The sequence below is a fragment of the Danio aesculapii genome, chromosome 20 (assembly GCF_903798145.1).
Source record: "Danio aesculapii chromosome 20, fDanAes4.1, whole genome shotgun sequence".
Classification (NCBI taxonomy): Eukaryota; Metazoa; Chordata; class Actinopteri; order Cypriniformes; family Danionidae; genus Danio; species Danio aesculapii.
In genome coordinates, this window is record NC_079454.1 from 27918441 (window position 1) to 27941075 (window position 22635).

General features: G+C 35.4%; 2 protein-coding genes and 1 long non-coding RNA gene across 3 annotated transcripts; all 3 read left to right on the top strand.

The window, feature by feature from the left end:
* Nucleotides 1-103: 103 nt before the first annotated feature.
* LOC130247366 (phospholipase B1, membrane-associated-like) lies at nt 104-2965 on the top strand. The gene is made up of 9 exons (XM_056480595.1): nt 104-161; nt 368-432; nt 609-699; nt 960-1018; nt 1991-2058; nt 2212-2255; nt 2378-2498; nt 2655-2706; nt 2789-2965. Exons 1-9 carry the CDS (start codon nt 104-106, stop codon nt 2963-2965), a joined length of 735 nt encoding a protein of 244 aa, XP_056336570.1.
* A 1269-nt stretch (nt 2966-4234) lies between these two features.
* Nucleotides 4235-8862, top strand: si:dkey-177p2.18 (phospholipase B1, membrane-associated). Its single transcript, XM_056481717.1, has 7 exons — nt 4235-4413; nt 4958-5049; nt 5457-5538; nt 5626-5727; nt 5855-5950; nt 7350-7421; nt 7535-8862. Exons 1-7 carry the CDS (start codon nt 4381-4383, stop codon nt 7685-7687), a joined length of 630 nt encoding a protein of 209 aa, XP_056337692.1. The 5' UTR covers nt 4235-4380; the 3' UTR covers nt 7688-8862.
* Nucleotides 8863-14982: 6120 nt separating this feature from the next.
* On the top strand, nt 14983-21427 carry LOC130213743 (uncharacterized). Its single transcript, XR_008835494.1, has 3 exons — nt 14983-15245; nt 16753-16802; nt 21336-21427. It is a non-coding gene; the product is annotated as an uncharacterized LOC130213743 (long non-coding RNA).
* The last annotated feature ends 1208 nt before the right edge of the window (nt 21428-22635 follow it).

A 22635-nucleotide genomic window follows, 5' to 3' on the forward strand; every position in this document is an offset into this window, starting at 1 on the left:
CACTCAGCTGTTTTGGGTGGGGGAGACAAAGGGGCAGAGATATAATGGCCCCGTTCTCTCTGCACACACATCCATTGTGCTAACCGCTTGGAAACGCTCCACCATGGAGTGGCTTTTCATTGCCCTGGCAACCTGTTTGCTAGCCCTCTGTCCTGTCGAAGGTAAGTGCTAGAAGCATCCAGAGCTGGGAAGATAAGCCGGAGCTCAGGGCTTATGTTACATGTTGAGATTGACCTGGGATGCTGGGACTTGATATTAATGAAGAAGTGAGAGGTTTATGTGGATCTATGGATCAATAAAGGGTGATCTGTGTCACATTTCGATTCTGAAGTCTAGAGGACTCATGGATTTTAATGTTTTCCCCAAGGAGACGAGTGGAGGCTGGAATATGAAGAAGGACTCAGTCACTACAGTGAGGAAGCTCTTAGGAAGGTGTGTGTTTTTTGTGCTTTGTCATGCCAGTATGCTGTTGAGTCTATGAATATACATCACGTTGTAAACACCATTTCACTGCTCTGGTTGTGACTTGTCAGCAATTGATGTTGTCAGGATGTGATGTCACACACACATAAAAAAACACATCAGTTTGGCATGTTATTTTGTTACAGGAGTTTCCTGAGAAGACCAGGCCAATCAGTTTCAAACATCCACTTTTCATGTGTCCTGACATGAGCCCCTCCTCTTCTGTGCCCACCTCAGGTAGGCTGCTCTGGGGTCAGTGTTGTGCCCACATTGTGTGATGAATACAGACAATATGTCAATGAATTCAAAATGATCAAATGGGATTATACAAGCTGTCAGTGCTAGTCATGCAGGGGAATTTTGAGGCTTTCTACATTTGGCTATCATGTTTATCATTGATGAATGATAGATTTAGTTGTAGCACAGGTAAATAGTCAATGTTTAAATAAACTTTTGCTCTATGATCATCTTATTTGCTGTTCTAATTTCTGTTGTAGTTGAGCTGGTGAGAGCAGCAGATATAAAAGTGATTGCTGCTCTTGGAGATTCATTGACTGTGAGTGTGATGATTTACTCTTTATTTTTTATATTTATTATTACTCTATGTAACTCTTTACTCCTCTATTTTTGGCAGACATTGTTAATTCGTTATCTGACAATAGAATTTATGCTACACTGTTTTTAATCGCAGTCAATAGGCAAAATCCAGAAACCTAAAGGGGATAGATCACCCAAAAATACAACCCTGTTGAAACAAACAGCATATGCTGCTGGTAAGGTAGTTTTTGACACATGGCTTCTGGTTGAAGCTGGTTATTTACAGGTCATGTGCTGGTCAGAACCAGCTTAAACCGGCATTCATGTGTCAAAACCTACTTTACCGGCACATGCTGAAATTTGCTGTTAGTTTATTCACCCTCCAGAGATCAAAGATAAAGGGGAGTAATTTTCTCTGAAAAGAAGAACATTATTTTAAAATGATGACATCCTTGGTGATGAAGTAAAGCTAAAGTTAGCTGACTTTGAGAATCAAAAACAACATACAGGCAAAGCATAATTAATACCATGTCTCCTGACAGTACGTTGCAAATGTAACAATAGGCCCATAAAAGAAACGGATCGTTGTTTACATTTCTATTAACTTTAATTTACAGTCTCAGTCTGTTCAAGACAATCTGGAGCATTCATTAGCTTCTTGACGGATAGGACATGAGCACAAACTTACTTCTAAGCTAACATTGTTTATTTACAGCATAGATGAGTTTGGCTGGGATCCATCAACCTATGTTAATAGCAAGTTTCTGTTTTGTCTGCACAATCAGAGCATGTACATTCACAGTAGGTAATGCAGATTTTTTCTCAGATTCCCATTATTTGTCATGTGACAGGAAGCCAAAGGTTGAGTAAATTAACAGCGAATTGAAATTTTTGGGTCAACTATCACTTTAAGCAAATAGCAAAATTTGTTTCTAATAATACAAGATGTAGTGAATGAAGCAGTAATAATCTCTATTTGTCTCACTTGTAGACAGCCATTGGTGCGAATGCAACCACAGTTCTTGGCATACCAATTGAATTTCGTCATGTGTCATGGAGGTATCAAATGCTTTTTAACTTTTTTTATATATATCTGGTTAGAACTTTGTGAAAAATGAAGTGTCTATTATATATTATGTCAGATTATGTTCCTATCATTGTGCGTTGACTCCAAAATGATCCTTGTTGTGTTTATTTCATATTTAAAAAAAGCATTGGTGGTTATGGATCTTTTCAAGATGTCATTACATTGGCAAGTACGTCCTTCTACCTAAATATCACTCATGTTCTGCATTAACAGTCAGAAATTGGTTGCAAAATGTTTCTGAAATGTGCTGTTTACTTTAGTGACCTGAGCTCTTCTGTACTTGTAATTTAGACATCATTCGACTCTTCAACCCCGGTTTAGTGGGACCTGCACCATCCAAGACAGTTCACGGGACCCCCGCTCCCCTCTGCGAGACTGGATTTAACCTGGCTGTGACCGGACACAACACCTTGTAAATGCCAGTACACCACTAGTCATTCTTCACCAACACCTGAAAATATGCAAGATATTTTTGCTGTAATTGTGATTTTGCAACTGTTCATTTTGATCAGTTGCTATAGTACCATCGCATTTGCCATTGACAATATAAGTTTTGCTGTTTTCCTAGTAATCTACCTGAACAAGTCAGACATTTGATTGATTCATTGAAAACATATGAGGTGAGTGTGTTATTTCTTTGGAGTGCGTTTGAAATATACTGTTTCCATAACTATATTTATTTATGTTTTCTTTACGCTACAGGATATTGACTTTGATGTGGACTGGAAGCTGTTGACCATTCTCATTGGAATGAATGACATCTGTGATTACTGCAAAGACAAGGCATTGCTTACAAAGCTGTTTCTTTGGCAAGCTACAGACAGAAGATTCTTCTACAGTATTTACAGATTTTGTTCACAATGTCAAATCGGGAGCTAGAGGTTTAGTCCTTTATTGAACACTCATTGAAATACTCATTGGGAAAAACCCTGAGTGTTACCACTGTTTATAACAAGACTTTTAAACCAGGGGTGCTCAAACTTTTTCGTATGAAGGGCCAAAAACCAAATATCATTGATAGCCGTGGGCCAAAGATAAATATACCAAACTATTTACCATGGGTAGTTTCCTAATTCATTTCATAATATAAAAAAATAAATAGAAAACATTATTTTGAATCTTATTATCTAATGCAGTATAACTTTTTTTATTAGAACTTTATTGCAATAAAATCAAACAATCTCATTTAAATCACAGTGGAGTTCAGTGCTGAATACTCTGCATTGTCCTCTCTCTATCGTATGTACATTTCAAACTACATCTGATTAATTTACATCATTTACATTAAAACATTTAATTTCAGATTGCTCTTTTGTAGCTTAACAATAAAACAAACAAATCTAAGGTTGCATTAAATCAGGCGGGCCAAATCAAAGGTTACCATGGGCCAACTTAGGCCCACGGACCCTAGTTTGGGCATCACTGTTTTGAACTGTTATGACTTAAAGAAACACTTCACCTTTTTTGAAAATGTACTAATTTTACAACTCCCCTGGAGTTAAACAATTGAGTTTGATCATTTTTGAATCCATTCAGCTGATCTCTGGGTCCGGCGGGAGCACTTTTAGCTTAGCTTAGCTTGGTATAGATCATTAAACCGGATTAGACCAATAGCATCTCGCTCAAAAATGACCAAAGAGTGGAAAAGCTTGACTCTTGAATGCCTTACTATGGCTGCAGAAGGCACACTGGTATAACATTATGATATTATGCAGTGTTGTTGCCTAGGTACCTAGCTGGGGACCATATTTTAGGTGGCATCATAAAATCATTGCTCCTGCTGCAGCCATGGCTGCAAAGTTCCTTGATTATTATGCCAGAATGAGAACATAGTTCCTAGTTGTATTGACCTAGAAAATAACAACTTTTAATTTTCCCTCTGTCTTGGTACACAATATAACTACAGAAGAGTCAAGCTTTAAATAGGAAAATTAACAAAACAATTTTTTTTAGCAAGATGCTAATGGTCTACTATGATTCAAGGATTTAAGCTAAGCTAATTGTTTTTTTTAATTATTATTGTCAATTAACTCACCATACAGTATATGGTCCCTTATCAGATAAAGGGTTAAAACAGAAGTTAAATTGATTGTGAACGCAAATAGTCTCCTAGAAATGTGTCTGCTTTAAGGAACAGCAGTTCTAGGCCCGAAAATAGTGACATTTAAAGAGCACTTTTTTTCTGTTCTTGGACATAACGTCCGGTAAGAGTGTATTTATGGAGCTTCAAAATTTATGTCCTGTTTTTTTTTTACACACAGTCCTTGTTTTCGGTGGAGAACTTCATCCATTATATGACTGTTTCCCTGGAAATGCTGATGAATGAGGTAAGATTTGGAGATCTGGGCAGAAATGAATTTTGAGATATTTGTTTTCTTTATTATGTTTTTTATTACAGATTGTTTGTAAAACTGTGGAACTGACTGAACTGTGTATATGCACTGCTGTTTTGAGTCGTTAAAATAAAAATGCATTGATTTAAATATAGCTAAGGACTTTTTATTACAAACATGATTTTAAATAAATTTCTGTTCAACAAATACTAGTTTGCACAAAGTATTTAGCAGCTCAGCTGTTTTGACATAAATAATAATTTCTAAAGGTTTTAAATCATTAAATTAGAATGATTTCTGAAAGATCATGTGACACTTAAGACTGGAGTAAATATGCTGAATTTTTTACTTTGAACCACAAGAAATTTAAAAATGGGTGTCTTAAATATGTGTTATAAAATGTCCCTGTATTACTGTATTTTTGACAAAAAAAAAATACAGCCTTGGTGAGCTTCTCTTTCAATAACATTTTATCATGCTTTTAAACATTTGAATGGTAATGAATTATTGATCATCTTTTTTTAACTGACCTTTGTAGGTTCCTCGAATGATAGTGAATGTGGTCCAGATACTGCCAATGGAGACCCTGAGGGAAGTACAGAAACCCACCCCAGGATGTCTTCTCCAAAGGTAAAGAACATTAAATCAGGCTTTTAAAGGAAGTCTGCACTTTTTTATTGAAATAGACTCAAATATTTTTTGTTGCAAGTGACCTATATTTAAACAGTTGAGTTTTACCATTTTTTAAAATCCATTAATTCAATCTCATTGTCTGTCGGGAGCACTTTTTTAGCTTAGCTTAGCATAAAACATTGAATTGGATTAGACCATTAGCATGTTGTTTTTAAAACTCTTCTATAGTTACATTGTGAACTAAGACACTGAAAATTAGCTGTTTTCTTGGCTGATTTGTCTAGGGACTATATTTCATTCTGGTGTTTCATTCTGATCCACTGTTTAACTTTAGGGGACTTGTTAAATAGGTTTATTTGCAAAAAAAGTGCTCCTTTAAACATCTTTAAAAATGATTTGTGCAGGTCGTTCTGCTCCTGTCTAGTCAAGCCTGCTGCTGGATCCTCTGCCCTGAAGGAGCTGGTTGGAGTAAACCTGGAATTCCAGGTAGGCTTGTTTTCTCAGTTATTTCACATATTTTAAAGCTCTAATGTGCATAAACAGTGCTAAATAGCAGATTTTTTTATTCTGCAGAAAGCTCTGGAGCAGCTTTTGCACAGTGATCGATTCTTTAAGAAGGACTTTGCTGTAGTTTTGCAGCCGTTCCTGAAACATGCAGATCCTCCCAGACTCCCTGTAAGAACTGCGTTAATTACTGGCATTTGTGGCAGTTTTGCGTTCGGTTTGAACTTTGAAGTGTAAGTTTCTATTAAGATATGAATGTGCTGTTTATGCTTTGTGACTTGTAATTTTCACTGATTAGAACGGGAAGATTGACATGAGTTTCTTTACCCCGGACTGCTTTCACTTCACCATGAAAGGACACGAGGAGTTAGCCAAAGGCCTGTGGAACAACATGGTAAGGAGTTTTGATTTCTTTATCTCTGAACATTTCACTAAGCTCTATTTGGTAAAAAATAAACACAGTTAAACAAAACAATAACGTTTGACGAAAATATAAATAAAATAAAAAAGCAAAAAAGGACTTAAAAAGTAGTAAAATGTAAATTGTTTAAAATAATATAAACCTTAAAATAAAATTAATCTGTATATAAAGGTATTATTTACATTGCATTTAGAATTATCTGCAATAAATAAAGAGAAACAAAATAATAAATTATGTTAAATATAATATAAAATAAAAAACGATACAAAAAATAAGAGTTCGAGCCTCGGCTGGGTCAGTTGGCATTTCTGTGTGGAGTTTGCATGTTCTCCGTGCGTTCGCGTGGGGTTCCTCCGGGTGCTCCGGTTTCCCCCACAGTCCAAAGACATGCGGTACAGGTGAATTGGGTAAGCTAAAATGTCCGTAGAGTATGAGTGTGAGTAAGCGTGTATGGGTGTTTTCTAGAGATGGGTTGCAGCTGGAAGGGCATCCGCTGCGTAAAACATGTGCTGGATAAGTTAGCGGTTCATTACGCTGTGGCGACCCCGGATTAATAAAGGAACTAAGCCGAAAAGAAAATGAATGAATGAAAAATAAGAGAAATTAAATTATTTGAAAAATAACAAACGGCAAAATAAAGAAATTCAATCTATCGTAAAACAATATACTGAAAAAAATACTGTAAGGTTGCATCCAAAATCGCCTAATACTCAGTAGGTACTGCATTTGGATTTAATGTACTACTCGGCTGTTAGAAAAGTATGTTATATACAGTATAATACTACAGTCAGTAGTATGAAATGGAACTCGGACATAGTACATTCGCCATTTTCTCATGATCGCGTAATCTACCCACGTCAGTTGCATTGCTTCACTCTCACATTCATGAATTCTCTCGTGGTGCATCATGGGATAGCATAGCATTCATCGGATGCGCACTTCAGAATCTCGCTGGTAGTGAATTCTATGAATTCTGACATACTACTTGGCTCACATACTGTTTTTAGCGTACTATATAGTATAGAAGTATGCGATTTCGGATGCTGCTTAATTGTTTTTAAACAAAATCTAAAATAAAATAAAGCTAAAGATTAAAGGAAAACACTTGATTTAAAAAACTTAAAGAATATAAATAAAATCATATATATATATATATATATATATATATATATATATATATATATATATATATATATATATATATATATATATATATATATATATATATATATATATATATAATTTATTTATTTATTTATTTTACATTTTTTTTGTACAAACCATTTGAGATTGTTTTACCAGCACAGCCTCTGATTATCACACAGGTACAGTCTTTCTAAAACCTTTTCTCTCATTTCTCGTGTTTGGTAAGTTTCAACCTGAGGGGGAGAAGTTCATGGTGGAGAGCTTTTCAGACCCTATCGAGCTTGTTTGCCCCCAGGTGGTAAGAAACTATTAATAATGTTTTTCTTTAAGCCATTAAGTCACTTTAGCTTTCTCATGCTAATTCCTTTACTGCATCCCTTAATTGTCTTTCATTAATCTGACAAATCTCAGAGTCATCCGTACATTTACACCAGACCCGCTGCAGCAAAGTCCGGCTCATCTCGTCCTGAGTCAGCTGGCATCAGACTGGCCGTTCTCCACCTCATGCCTCCTTTGGCGCTTCTGCCACTTTGGACCTTGGCTGTTAATCTGGCCTCCTTGTAGGACATCCATATGGAGTATTGTGGTACATCATGTCTGCCCACCCGATGTTCTCACTGTTTTATCCATGAGAGAGTGCAACATAAGAAAACATAAGTTAGCAGAGAAGAAAAGAAAATTGGACTTGGCGAAATATGGTGGTCAGTCAGTTCCGTATTTGATTAATCTGTGGAGTTTATGCAATGGAAACGGTAATGTTGAAACCTCAGAATAGACAAATATATGACGATGATGATGATGATGATCCTTTGTGATATACCCAACCAAAATAGCATCAGAGCAGGTGCAAAGCCACATTTAGCTCTGCATAATGCTGCTATAATTAATTTAGCTATGAAAGGTAACAGTGTAAGCTAATTCCAGACGGTTTGAATCAGAGGTTTCAATGTAAACTTATTAAGCTTGTGCAGATAAAGGATTTGAATGTTGAGTGAGAATAATTGTTTTTGCTTCCGAAAGCATGGTGAAAAGTGAACTGTTTAAGAGCTTCCTAATGCCAGTGATAAGATAATTGCTTTGGATGCTGCAACATGAGAAGTGCTTTCGGTCTTCTCAAATAAAGCTTTCAGAAGGGGTTCTTGTTTTCCCTCTATTATTTTCTTTAAAATTACGTTTTTAGCTTACATGCTGTCTCCCGTACGCTTGTCTTTCATGTGAGCAGCACAATGTGACATAAAGATAACTGAACCCTTTTAACCAAATCAGCCAAAACATGACCTCCTGCTTATTGTGCTTACTTGACAAACCCCTGAAGATGTTCTCTGGTACCTGCACCAAGACATTATCAACAGATCTTTCATGCCCTGTAGGTTGCAAGGTAGAGCTACTGAAACTGCCAAACTTGTTGTTCCAGTGCATCTCCCAGATGCTCAGTTGGACTGGGGATTTTTGAACTCTTCATCATTCTCTTGAACTGTTCTTGAAAAAGATTCCTTAATGCCTATAATGCAAAACGAGGACACTTCCACTAGTGGGCACCATTGGAGTTACAAATTAGGAGATTTTGCACCAGGAAGCTATAGGAACTCCGTTATAGGAACTATCAACTAGGCCCGGTCCGCCAAGAACAAATTTCCCTCTCAAGACATTTAGCTGTTTGCATTTGGTCGCATACATCATCACTAGGACCTCTGAAGTGACGTATGCTGTCTGATAGCAACATTCAACAAAATCCAAAATTGGAGGATCAAGGGCGTAATGATCAAAGTGTGTCGTGTTTTGCAGATGTTTAAAATACACAAAAGAGCAAAAAAGGGGACTACATCACTTATGATTCAGTTACTTATGCAGACAATGGACCCTTTTCACATTTCTGGGTTTCTAAGTCATCATAGTTGGGTAAACTTAGAGCGCTTAGACTTAGACTTAGACTTTCAGAGAAAGGAAAAAATATGTGAGAGACTGACAATGACATACAGAAGAGAGAACAACATCAAATCTACTGTCCTGCCCCATAGATGCTGCATTAGAAACACCTCATCAAATTACAAAAAACGAATTACCGCTTGTATGAGATGATAATATAACACATACATGAATACATATAAATGTACACACATTTTTTTTAAAAATCAAATAAAACTTTCAACGATTTAAGATTATAAGTCTTGTGAAAAGGGTCCTTGGTGACGGGTAAATACATTCGATTTCTGAATGGATATGTTGAAACTCTTTAAAATATTGTGCTGGTGTTTAGTACGGTATACATTCGCCCAATCAGTTTGTCTTCTACCATAAAATCATACACTTCCACCAGTAGTTCTAGAGAAGTGAAGAAGTTCCTCCAGTGAGAGAGACCCTTTTTTTTTAGTAGGTGGCAGGTGTCAAATTTACATCCACATTAATAGCCAGACATAAAGTTTCCCAGCAGAACACTGGACAGAATAACACACCCCCTCCACCTGCTTATCACCAACACGCAGTAAATTCTACTTCGTGAGGTAAACGTCATTAGAAAAACAGGACTCATCAGACCATCAGGGGATCTTCTTTATTGCTCCAAGGTCCTGTTCTGATGCTTGTGTGCCTATTGTTTGTGCATTTAATAGTGGAAAAGGTCCTCATTGACACTCTGATTGGTTGATTCACAGTTGACCTTCTGTGGCTAGGCCCAGACAGGATAACCTTGTGCATTTGGATGCCCAAAACCTGTCACTGATTTGTGGTTTGTTCCTCCTCAGATCACTGTTGATAAGTTCTCATTACTGCAGACCAGATCAGCCTACAACTCTTGCATATTTTTAGATGCTTATTTGGTTTGTAATTACAATTTTGTCCTTGAGAAAAAGTTTCTCGGATCTTTATAACTGCCCACTTCTCCTGAATCCAAAACTCTGATTATTTTTTTCATTATCTTATCTATCTAGACCTTATTATGTGCCCTGGTTAGGAGATGATCTGTGATATTCCCTGCACCTTTGACTGGTGATAATGTTTTGGTTCATAGTCACTGATTCATTCAGTCCCGTTTTCAGTTCTTGCGCTACTTCTGACGTGAAGGAAAATGTTTTTGGAGGGTTCAGATTTTTGTGTCCATTGTAGAAAACTCAAGATGTTGGGCTGTGGGGGGACACAACATAATATGTAGCTTCTTGAATTTTGCTTTATTCTTTAAAAGCATTCTTTATAGATGTTCTTAGCAGCTCCCAAAGCTAAAATTAATTGCAGCAATACAATTACAAAGATGGCTTCTTCTCGTTTGTCCTGAATAAATATGTTTATGTCAGTTTTGTCAGTCCGTTTGATTCTGTTTGTGTTTGTCAAGTAATAGCTTAATTTACTTAATCCAAAAAGCAAGACATTAGTCTGATTGCTCAATGAGCCTGCATATTCATAACATCACTCTTATTGTTTAAAAGGAATTAGTTTTGATCTCTAAACTGTCAAGTGAATAAATTTGCTTGCTATTATTAGCCTATCTTACTGCTTAAAAGTTTTTTTTTATAGAAGTGAACTACAAAAGAGTTATGTTTTTCATATTGCCCCTTTGTTGTCCAGATGCTTAGAAGTTCACTTGCAGTAGGCTACATTTGGTTGATGCTTTGCTATCGCTGAGATCAGAAGAGTAAATTTATCTCAGCTCTGAGAAATAGCTTTTCATTTCTGGTTCATTTCTGCATTTTTATGATGAAAAATAAATGGACCCAAGAACAAAAAACAAAACAAAGAAACAACAACAACATGTTTATGTTATTATTTAACCAATAAGCGAAATAAGCAGCCGCTTGGGACCTCAGGAAATCTGGGGGCCCCCAATAAGTACCTAGTAGTGTAAATTATACACATAACATTGTTTTTTATCATATTTTCTATGGTGAGGGAGCAAGGACATTTTCACAGTATGTTTGATAATATTTTTTCTTCTGGAGAAAATCTTATTTGTTTTATTTTGGCTAGAATAAAAGCAGTTTTTCATTTTTTAAAAAACATTTTAAGGTCAAAATTATTAGCCCCTTGAAGCTATATATTTTCGACTGTCTACAGAACAAACCATCATTATATAATAACTTGCCTAATTACCCTTACCTGCCTAGTTAACCTAATTAACCTAGTTAAGCCTTTAAATGTCACTTTAAGCTGTATAGAAGTGTCTTGAAAAATATCTAGTAAAATATTAGTTACTGTCATCATGGCAAAGAGAAAATAAATCAGTTATTAGAAATAAGTTATTAAAACTATTATATTAGAAATGTGTGGCAATTATAAGTTATAGAATTATTTATATATATTTATATAGAATCTTAGGTAAAGACCAAGTTCCATTAAGACATTTTGAAAATGTCCTTCATAAATGTATCAAATCTTAATTTTTGATTAGTAATGTGGATAACTAAGAAGTCTTTGCACAACTTTAATGGCTATTTTCCTAACATTTAGATTTTTTTTTTTTAACCCTCGGATTTTAATAGTTGTATTGTGGCCAAATCCTAACAAATAATGCGTGAATGGAAAGCTTATTTATTCAGTGTTCAGGTCCAAAACATATGACTGTTTTTGTGGTCCTGTGTCACATTTTATATGACTTTTTGTTAGAAGCAGTAGTAGTAGTAATAGTAAAACTTTATTGTCATTGACAGGAAATTTGTTATGGGCATCACCATATTGCTGCAGACATTCCATAAAAACAAACAATCAAAACAATATAAAATATGGTTACAATAATTATAATGCTAATTAAGATAAACTCTTGTTAAATAAACCCACTGAAACTAATACAAAGGATTTCTTATATCGCTTCAACCTACATTTAGGGACTCTATATCTCCTACCAGAGGGAAGCAGTTATAATGAGTTGGATCATTCAGACTCCTTTCCACCTGATTGAGGACACAATTCACATATAAAGCTTGAGGATTCAAATATTCCTCATGCCCAACAATTTTCTATCCTGTCTTTAAGAGATGCATCAACTTTAGATTAGAGGTTATTTAGAGGAGTTAAACAATTTAGACTCTTAATTGACATTTCTCATTTCTCATGATCTTGTATAGTCAATTAATGCTGGAAAAAAGTGCTAATTTAGTCTTTTGTTCCACCGGCTACATAAAAAAAAAAAAAAAAAAAAAACAAACTTGTATATATAGTATGCATATTTTATTAGCTTTAATTCTGTACAACATGCTACATATGATATGTTTTGCCCTTCAAACTAATATAAGCAGGGAAAAAACCTTGTTTCCACTTCAAAGGCAATTTGGTGTAGTCCATCACATGCACGTACTATTACTCCTGCTGACCGTTCAATTTTCGTCCAATTTTAGTGTGTCCAGAATAGAGAAATTGCATTATCTCTTCATTATAAATCAATGTTCATGTCTGCTGCTTCAAATTTCCTGCTTTTCTGCAATGCATCTGTTTAAATCAACATCATTTTCCACAGCAGGGGTAAAATGTGTAAACATCAGCCTCTAATGTGCACATTATGAGAGACAACTGGACCGTTCTGTGTCACCTATGAACAATATGATAAATGGAGACTGTTGATATAAACAATGAATGACTAACAGTTTTCTCACGGACGCTTAGTCAAGTAGGACAAATTTTTAAAAAAAATAAGAGCATATTTCAGTCAATGCAACATATCAAAATAAAAAAAAATGTCTAAAAACGTGAGCAGAAATATTTTATGCACATGTAAATGCACATCTGCATGTAAACTGAAATATCTCAAGAAGATATGAGTGTTAGTGTATATTTGCATCTAATAATACTCAGTTTTCAGCTCGCATCCACTCTCGTTCGTTCCTGCCACTCTCTTTATGCTGCTCAATAAATGAGTTGGTAGTGTAATCACATATGCTTCCCCTGAGGTCCATCATTTACTGTCTATGCCAATGTTTAATGCAGTCCCTTTTTAATTGAATTACTTTCTGTTCTGAATGGCAGGCAGCACTACTGACCGACTTCTGTTTGTTATTCAGCGCAAAGATTCATGGAAAAAACAACAACTTTATTCAGCTTGTGATTTGTTTTCCTTTCATCATTAGTTCATTGGATCATTAGTTTCAGTGTTGTTTGGTATTTTAGGCCGGAATGGTGGAAACTTGGTTGAAAATAATAATACCTAATTAAATCAAATAATACTAACAATTCATTTAATTCTGGACCTGATTAAAAAGCTAAGCAATAATCAAAAAAGTCACACTTGTGTTATTACTGATTGTAGTAGGAAATTAAATGGTGGGTGGAAAAAAAGCAATTTTAACAATTTAGAAATCTGCAATACAGGAGGAAATGCTCTAATAATCTGAAGGGACAAGACACACCAGATGAATTGAGTTCTGATCAAACATTCTTGCCTATGTTTGTAACCAATTGTCTTAATTTAATAATTTGTTATAATTAATTAGTTAATTTTTTTTCATTTACTTTATCTGTCTTCTGGTCTGACAGAAATAATGATGCAAGAACTGGCACCGAAACTGGCACTTATGAATTGTCTAAAACTAGTCTTCAAAAGTAAGCAATTATATGACATATAATAATAAAAACATATTTTTACTTTATTATTTTATTTTAAATATAAATAATGTGGCCTTAAAATACAAATAATAAAGACTTAAAAGTATTGCAATAAAATATGGTATATTAATTTCATAAAACTTGAGTTATTATAAATATTGTCTCCAGTCAGTTTTAACACCTGAGGCTCAACTGAACAATACCTGTGGGTCAAAGCATTTTTCCTTGAATAATTCAATGTACAGACATTTTTAGGATCTGAATGAAAACCCACTGGTACAATATATCTTGGCTTTTCTTGATCATAATTGTATTGAAATGACACTTTGTTTTTGTTGTAACTACTAATTAGCTTGGAGCTTCAGAATAACGAGTTTTTATAATAAAAGTGAATGGTTGTCAATGATTCTATTTATTTAAAAAAAAAAAAAGTTCATAACAGTGTAATACACCCCCCCCCCTCCCATATGTAAATTTAATCCGATGGAATCTTATTTGACCAATATTTATATTTTATTTGTTAGTTATTAATATTAGTAAGTCATTTAAAGACCTTTAGTGTTATGTTATTAATATGTTATGCTGTTTATGTTATTAGTTTGTATAAGTAATTTGATGCAGATCGAGATGCTTTATATTTGACCCTAATGAAATTAATTATTTAGTCTGAAGCAGAATATAAAGAACCAGGTAGGAATTGTCCTTAGCAGATCATCTTTTTGGATAGATATAAAAAAGATATATTACATTCATCTCGAGTCTAGATGTAATATGCATGCACAATATATATATATAAGCACAAAAAAAATTAAGTAGATGCAAGGTAAGCAGCTAAGGGCGCCGGGGAATTAAGGGACTCTGACCGATGCCAAGAAGCTTATATTAATCAAATAGCTCTTTTATAATTTTTCTATCATATGTTGTAAAAGCTGTCTATAACCATTAATATTTAACGTTATTACTTCTTTTCTAAACTCGGGGCACACATGAATTGTGGAACGTGCCATACCGCATATGCAAACATTAATATTTAATCACAAATCACAATTATGGCTAATTAACTGCATATAGTTTGTGAACAAGTTTTTTTTATTTTTGAATTTATTGTATTTAGTTTTACACTAAAGAGGTTCTCCTTAAGATATATTTTAAGATGCAGTTATTTATAAAAAACAGAATACAAAGAAGAAATATCTATAGAAAAAGAGAGTGTTTTGAGTTTCAATGCTAAGGCCTCATACCTGGAATAGCTTAGGGCCCCCAAAATCACTAAGTCTGCCCCTGAGTAGTGGGCAGCTGTATTTCACACTGATGTCATTTCCTCTTCATGTCGACTATATAAAGGCGGCATCGCTGCGGTAGTTGATAGTGACACTGAGGCATTGTGGTCTGAGGAGCCGACGAAACGAACACGAGCAGCGCCCAATGCGCAATAATGCATCCCTAAATCAGCCAGTGTTTTCATTTATTGTGAGGACAGGGAAATATTAACGTTCATTTGCTTTCGCTCGCCACTTTTAAGCAGAACAGATGCCTGCACTTCGCATCACGACAATGATCGCGCGAGGATGCGCTGCTCTCCTGCTCCTGGTGAATATTGGTAAGTGTGCAAGATATATGAAAGATCACGCTGTGGGAGTACTTTGCGTTATTTTGGATGATTCATTGCTTAAGTTGACTTGCTTAGCATACATGTGAGCTGTGCAATGTCTCCGTCAGCACCAAGGACAGCGAAGAAACACTTGAGAGGAACGCAAACGGGCTTTTCACACTTGACATTTGTAAACGCAGTGATTTCACACATCGCATTGTTAATGTTTTATTTTGCGTTAGTAATTGGTTATTTTTTTTCGAGATTTCATACTGTTATACTTGTTTATTTCACATACAGTGTCAGTTAGTAACATTATCAGCCATAAAAACATGCGACACTTGTATATTTGTATATCTTTGTAAATCTCCCCTCTGGTTTACTTAAACTAATAATTTGTCCGTTAATGGCTTCCCTTTATCGGTCGACATGTTTGACATAAGCAGCGCGCGAAAGTTTCACTACAAAGCACATGAATATTTATAAGATGACCGCTGAAACAGTTTATGATTGGTTGTTTGTTGCTAAACGCTCACAAACCTTTATTACTTAACCTGAAGGCTAACGAGACGTTTAAACGTTAAAGGGAGTGTTCACTCAAAAATGAACATGTACTCACTATCTACTCAACCACAAGTGACTCCAAACCTTTATGAGTTTCTTTTTCTGTTGAACAATAAAGAAGATATTTTGAAGAATGCGGGAACAATGTAAACATTGACTTGCATTTGTCGTTCATGCTATGGAAGTCAATGGTTAAAAGATTTCCTCAAAAAATCTTCTTTAGTGTTCAGCAGAAGGAAAAAAGACAAACAGGGTTGGAACAAGTGAAGGGTGAGTAAATGATGACTGAAATTTCAGTTTTGGGTGAACTATCCCTTTAAGTCAATGGTCTCAAACTCAATTCCTGGAGGGCCGCAGCTCTGCATAGTTTCAGCCACCTCCAACTCACACCTGCTTGGTTGTTGCTAGATCGGATATGGTTGCGGCCGGAAGTAAACGAGAATTATTTCTGCCAATTATAAATTTTTCACATTTATTGTATTTTACGTCTACCCCAACGTCTACCCCACCCCAACCCTAAACCCAACCATCACAGTAAGTATAAACAGCAGTTGTACCGAGAAATATTTTTGTTATCTATTAATTACCCAATAAATTGTATTTTTTAACACCTACCCCCACCCCCAACCCTAAACTCAACCATCACAGCACTGTAAAATATGAATTATTGTTATACAGTGTCATAAAAAATGCTGCTATATTAATGTGCATATCGCACTTCCGGCCAGTTGCGTATCCGATCTAGACTTTACCCACCTGCTTAATAGTCTCTTGAAGACCTTGATTAGTTTGATCAGGTGTGTTTAATTAGCATTGGAACTAAACTGTGCAGAGCTGCCGCCCTTCAGGAATCGAGTTTGAGTCCCATGCTTTAAGTTAACCCATGGTTATGTGTAGGTTAATTGCATTATCACATCATGCTTTTGTTAATCAAACATTCTTTTATTTCCAGTCATCTCTGCACCAGTCTCTCCAGGTCACATGGAAGAGAAGGATGTGAAGGTAAGGATGCGAAGGAGTTTATGAATCATTGTTTTACACAAATAAAATGCTATTTCAGTCTCAAGTGCTGTACAATATTAAATTAATGCGCAGCCATCTAAGAAACAGGAGCATAAGGATTGGCAGAAAGGCAACAGCATTAGTCGGGTTGTCAGGAAATGTGGAGGAAAGCAGCATAAGTGAGACAGTGACTCAACAACACGACTTCATCCTAGTGACAGCTGGTGCCATGTGTGCTTATTCAGAGGAGGCTACCGACTACAGATGACTGCAAACTGTGCTCTTCAACTATAATGAAGTCAACTAAAGTTGGGTTGTGTGTTCATTTATTTAAGATGGCATCATCACATGCTTATTTCTCATCTTTGGCCATAAAAATAAAGCTTAAGAGAATCTATTTTAATAGAAAATGTTTTAAAAAATCACACTAAATCTCCCTTTTCTTGTTCCACAAAGATCCTTTACTTAAAAGAGTTCTTAAAGAGATTAATACAAATAATTTTACAATAATTAAATTTGTTCAATTAAAGCAAAATTATTTAATTTAAAATGAAAATTTCCTCATTATTTACTCAAACTGGGGTTCTGAACATGAATACATTTCTGGTAACACTTCATTTTAAGTCCTAATTCAGGCTTATAACAGAGCGTTAACATTCACTCAATAAACTATTAATTAGCTGCCTATTAATAGTAAGGATGGTTTTAGTTTAAGGCCGGGGTGGAGGGCTGCAGCTCTCAACAGTTTAGTTCCAACTTTGCTTCAACACACTGACCTGGAGGTTTAAAACAAGCTTGAAGGACTCAATTAGTTTGATCAGGTGTGTTTTGTCAGCTTTAAGCTAAACTGTGCAGAGCTGCAGCCCTCCAGGAACTGAGTTTGACACCAGTGGTTTAAGGCAGGGGTTCCCAAACTTTCAGCCCACAACACCCAAAATAACAATGCCAGTGACTCGTGATACCCAATATTCTCTGAGGTGGTTATAATTATATAAACCTTGCACACAACGCCGCACACATAACAAATAGGCCCAAGTCTATTAATCGTTTAATTTTGACCATCCTCTATGTTCAGTTGAGGCCTGTATTATTTTTAATGTACATGAGTGCAGTAAAGGTGTCAGAAAGTTTAACTAGGTGCCTTAAAATCAATGTGCTGTGTCTTTAACATAACATAATCACCCAGGGGTCGCAGAAAAATTTGAAAGGCTGATGGCTTGTTGGGTCTTCTGTAGGTTTTGGATGCATATGGTAATTCTGATTGATCTTTGGAAGTCACTAAGTGACCCCCCACACCTCATTGTCCCACGACCCCTCTAGGGTGTCCCGACCCCCACTTTGGGAACCACTGGTTTAAGGTATTGGATTAGGAATGTAGATTATTCATTCATTCATTTTCCTTTGGCTTAGTCTCTTACTAATCAGGTGTCACCACAGCAGAATGAACCACCAAGATCATAGATTATAGCTACTAATAAACAGTTAATATTTTAATAATAGGCAGGTATAAGCCAGTAGTTAATAGTGTGAATTGTTAGCAACTTTCTTTCTTCAGTAGAAAGAGATATTCTGACCAATGTTGGAAAAAGCAGTCATTGACATACATAATAGGAATATTCTTTATTTGAGTGTGTGTGTGTGCTCAACAGAAGAAAGAAACTCAAGTTTGGATTAAGTGCAGGATGAGTAAATAATGACAGATTTTTCATATTTGGGTGAACTAGCCCTTTAAGATCCAGTTTTCATAGTGTGAAGAGTCATTTCATGACCTAAAGAAGCACCTTGCACTGTGACGAACTGAGATGAAAGGTTCCAAGGATGTTAAAGGTTCTTCATGCAACATCGAGCAAGTAAAGTGCAAAAAAATAAACAACCTTTATGTTCAAAAGTATTTCATTCATTTAATTTATGCTATTATTACATGCTCATTTCTCATTTCTGATATGATCAACACCTTAAGAGATTATTTAGCTTTATAGAGAACACTAAAAAAAGATCGAAAATCGCAATCCAAAGTTTGGGCAGAAAAGACAACGGCAGTGTCAGTTGCAAACGAGATGCAGTTCTCCTCAGTAAAATGATAATGCCATTCAGCAGCACTTGGCCTTACTGGGGAGGCTGTTTTCTCCCTGACAGTAGAGAATGTTTGACTTTTGGGGGGAATGTGGAGCCAAAACAGATCGCAGAGGCAGGCGAGCGGGATGGAAGTACTGAGGAGGGAAATGGACATTGATTGAAAGTGAAATGTAAGACAGTAGGAAATGCGAGGCTTTGAGATATTATTGCATTCTGCTGCTATGTCCTCTATCACATTGATCTCATGAATGTGTGCAGTCCCATATAATAACCGGGGTCATATTAGTTAACTAAAATGTAGAATATTTTAATAAACATAATAAATTAAAAACAACACATTTTGAACATGTTAACAAAAAGGTAAATCACAATCTAACATTAAAAATGTTACTATTAATGTAATATATATATATATATAGTATTGCAGTGATACTAAAATAACCATGATTTATAGACACTACTATCATAACAATATTTCCCCATAAACACTGTTCTTTTTTGGTCTACTTTCCATTCATCACAGAGTCCTGAAAATAACAAAAACTTGTCAAATGGTCTCGAATATTACTATTTTACTACTATTACTATTTAACAGATTTAACTATAATGTAAGTGATGTTTACCAGAGCAAGGAAATCTTTCAAAGTATTTGCTATTGCATTTTTTCGTTTGGGAAGAAAATATTATTTTTTTCAGTTTGACTGGATTAAAAACATATTTAAAAAAAATCAAAAACTGCTGAGTTCAATATTATTATACTCAATATAGTATTTTTTTTGTTTGCAACAGAACAAATCACTGATGATTCATTCATTCATTTTCTTTTCAGCTTAATCTCTTTATTAATCTGGGGTCTACACAGTGGAATGAACCACCAATTTATCCAGCATACGTTTTATGCAGCGAATGACCCAAGCCATTGACTTCCAGCTGCAACCCATCACTGGGAACACCCATACACTCTCATTCACACACTACACCACGGACAATTTAGCTTACCCAATTCCCTATCGCACATGTCTTTGGACTTGTGGGGAGGGAAACTGAGCACCCGGAGGAAACCCACGCGACACAGGGAGAACATGCAAACTCCACACAGAAATGCCAAACTGACACAGCCGAGGCTCGAAAATGACCTTCTTGCTGTGAGGCGAGAAACACTACCCACTGCGCCACCATGCTGCCCTCATCAATGATGATGACTTGTCTAATTACCCAGTGGTTCTTGAATCCATTCCTCAGGCCTGCCCATCCTGCACATTGTGTATGTCTCTCTTATTTGGACACACAAGGAGGATCCGGCTCAAGGACCGGAATTGAGAACCACTGAATTCACCCAACTTGCTAGTTAAAATGATTAACCTAGTTAATCCTTTAAAACTGCACGGTAAGCTGGAATACCAGTCATCTTGTAAAATGAACTAGTAAAATATTATGTACAGCCATCATGTCAAGACAAAAATAATTTATTATTAGAAATTAGTTATTGGAATTGTTTATGTTGAAAATGTTTTGAAAATGTTCTGTTAACCGCACTTGGAAATATTTGTGTTATTTATGATTTCTTTAACATTTTTTTTACATTTTACAACAAATAACCCTTAGAGGAATAATTAAATTAAATTAAATTACACAACTAAATGAGGGGCAGACATCTACCTTTATGCAACAATTTCAATTTACATTAGGAGTAATGAAAGATTACAAACTGTTGCATTATTATTGTCAAGGTTAGCAAGAGCGATTAGTCTAGCGTTCATAACAAAACGTTCTGTTATGTCTTTGAAGGAGTATCTAATCTTCCTCTAGTTTGACAAAATACAAAACATCTTTCAGCCACTGTACATGCGAGGGTGACTGGGGTGCTTCCAGTTTAATAAAATTACATGCCCAGCAAGCAAAGTAAGAAAAGCCTCAAGTTTAAAAAGTAAGTGGGGTAATGTGTAATTATCAGGCATCACACTAAATAGACCAATAATAGGTGATAGTGCTAGATCTATTGAAGTAATGGCTGAACGAGAAAGAAATACTGAGCCCCAGAATGAGGAAAGAGCCAGGCATGTCCAGAACATATGGGTTAAAGTGCCTAAACCTGAATGACACCTATCACACTCCGGATTAGTGCGAGCCTATATTTTGACCAGTGTACTCGGTGAACCACTTTACACTGAATGAGGCAGAGACGTGTGCATATAGATGAGGAATGAACCCTGTTTAAAGCTGCTTCCCATGTATCTTTGTTCACTTGGAAAACATTTGAAAAAACATTTCACAGCGGTGCTAATAATTAATAATTATTTTATTAATATTTGTTAATAATTAATTAATCAAAATTTTAAGCCATGTATAGAGTAACAAAACGAAAAAAAAAAGTTTGTTTGCAAGTTTCAGGTATGTCTTAAAAAGGCTTAACCATGGCATGCTGTTTCATATCCAAATCTTTTTGTCTTTGCATAGGTGATGAAGTGTATTGTGGAGGTGATTGCAGATGCTCTGTCTAAGCCTCATCCAATCCCAGTGTCCCAGGACTGCCTTGAAACCCTCAGCACTGGTGAGTACCTGCATCACTGACATCTGGACTCCATTTCTCTATAACTATTTCCCAGTATTTAGTTGCAGTTGAGTGCAGCTCTTCCCCATCATCAGCAGTGACCTTCCAAGTATGATCAATATAGCAGCTGTGACTGTTTCTGATAGCCCGAATTTAATAGACCAAACATCTAATGACTTTAGCGCAGTAGAAGCCGTAGTACGAAGTTTGGCTGTGCAATGTTTAGTCACATTGCAGGGGCTTTTTGCCTTGGAACTTTTAATAGTTGGAAAATCAATCCTTCTATTAACAAAGCAGGTATTGTTACTGAGATAATGCTTACAACGCTGAAATCAAACACTCGGTCTGAGGCTTACACAATGAGTCGAGGACAAAGAAACAGTGATGGGCAGAGATTGACAGAAGGAGGGAGAGCTAGGGCAGATAACAAGAGCAAAACAGAATTTAATGAAGACACTGAGGATTGTATTTTTAACACAGAAGAATATTAAATGTTTCTGTAAATAGCACAAATAAAGTAAATTACTATAGTATTAATATTATTGTATTGTATATTATTATATTATTGTTAAACATGAATGTATTTGAACCTACACTAAAAAAAACTCTTAAGATTTACTTATAAATCCTACAACTTAAAAAATTCTTAAAAAAACTTAAAAAATCATAACAATTTGCACAAATAAATTTCAATTAAATTTTTATATCAGGAACAATTAACTTGTCAATATCATGTAAAATTGACTTTATTTAGGAGTGTTAGGTTTAAACAGGTAAAAATTAATTGATTATCTTTACCTTTGAGTCTTTCTTTATTTAGATGACCCAAGTACACAACCTTCTTGCTGTGAGGCAACAGCGCTACCCACTGCGCCACCCTATATTATGTTATGTTATGTTATATTATAATGTTATTGCAGAAAATATTATATAAATGTAGTGTATACTGTGTACTGTAAAAAATGCTGGGTTTCACACAATTCCTTCATGTTGTCCCAACACAAATCGATTAAGTTAAACATAAAAGAATTAAATTGTCCCAAAAAACATAAGAATTGTGTTGATTCATCTCATTTTAAATAAGTAGTTTGTAAGTAAATGAATCATAAATAAATAAAGCACTTTTTATTTCATAGATAATTTTTTAAGTCAACACATTTGGTTGCAAAACATTTGGTCCATTAATAATTGCTATTTATTATATAC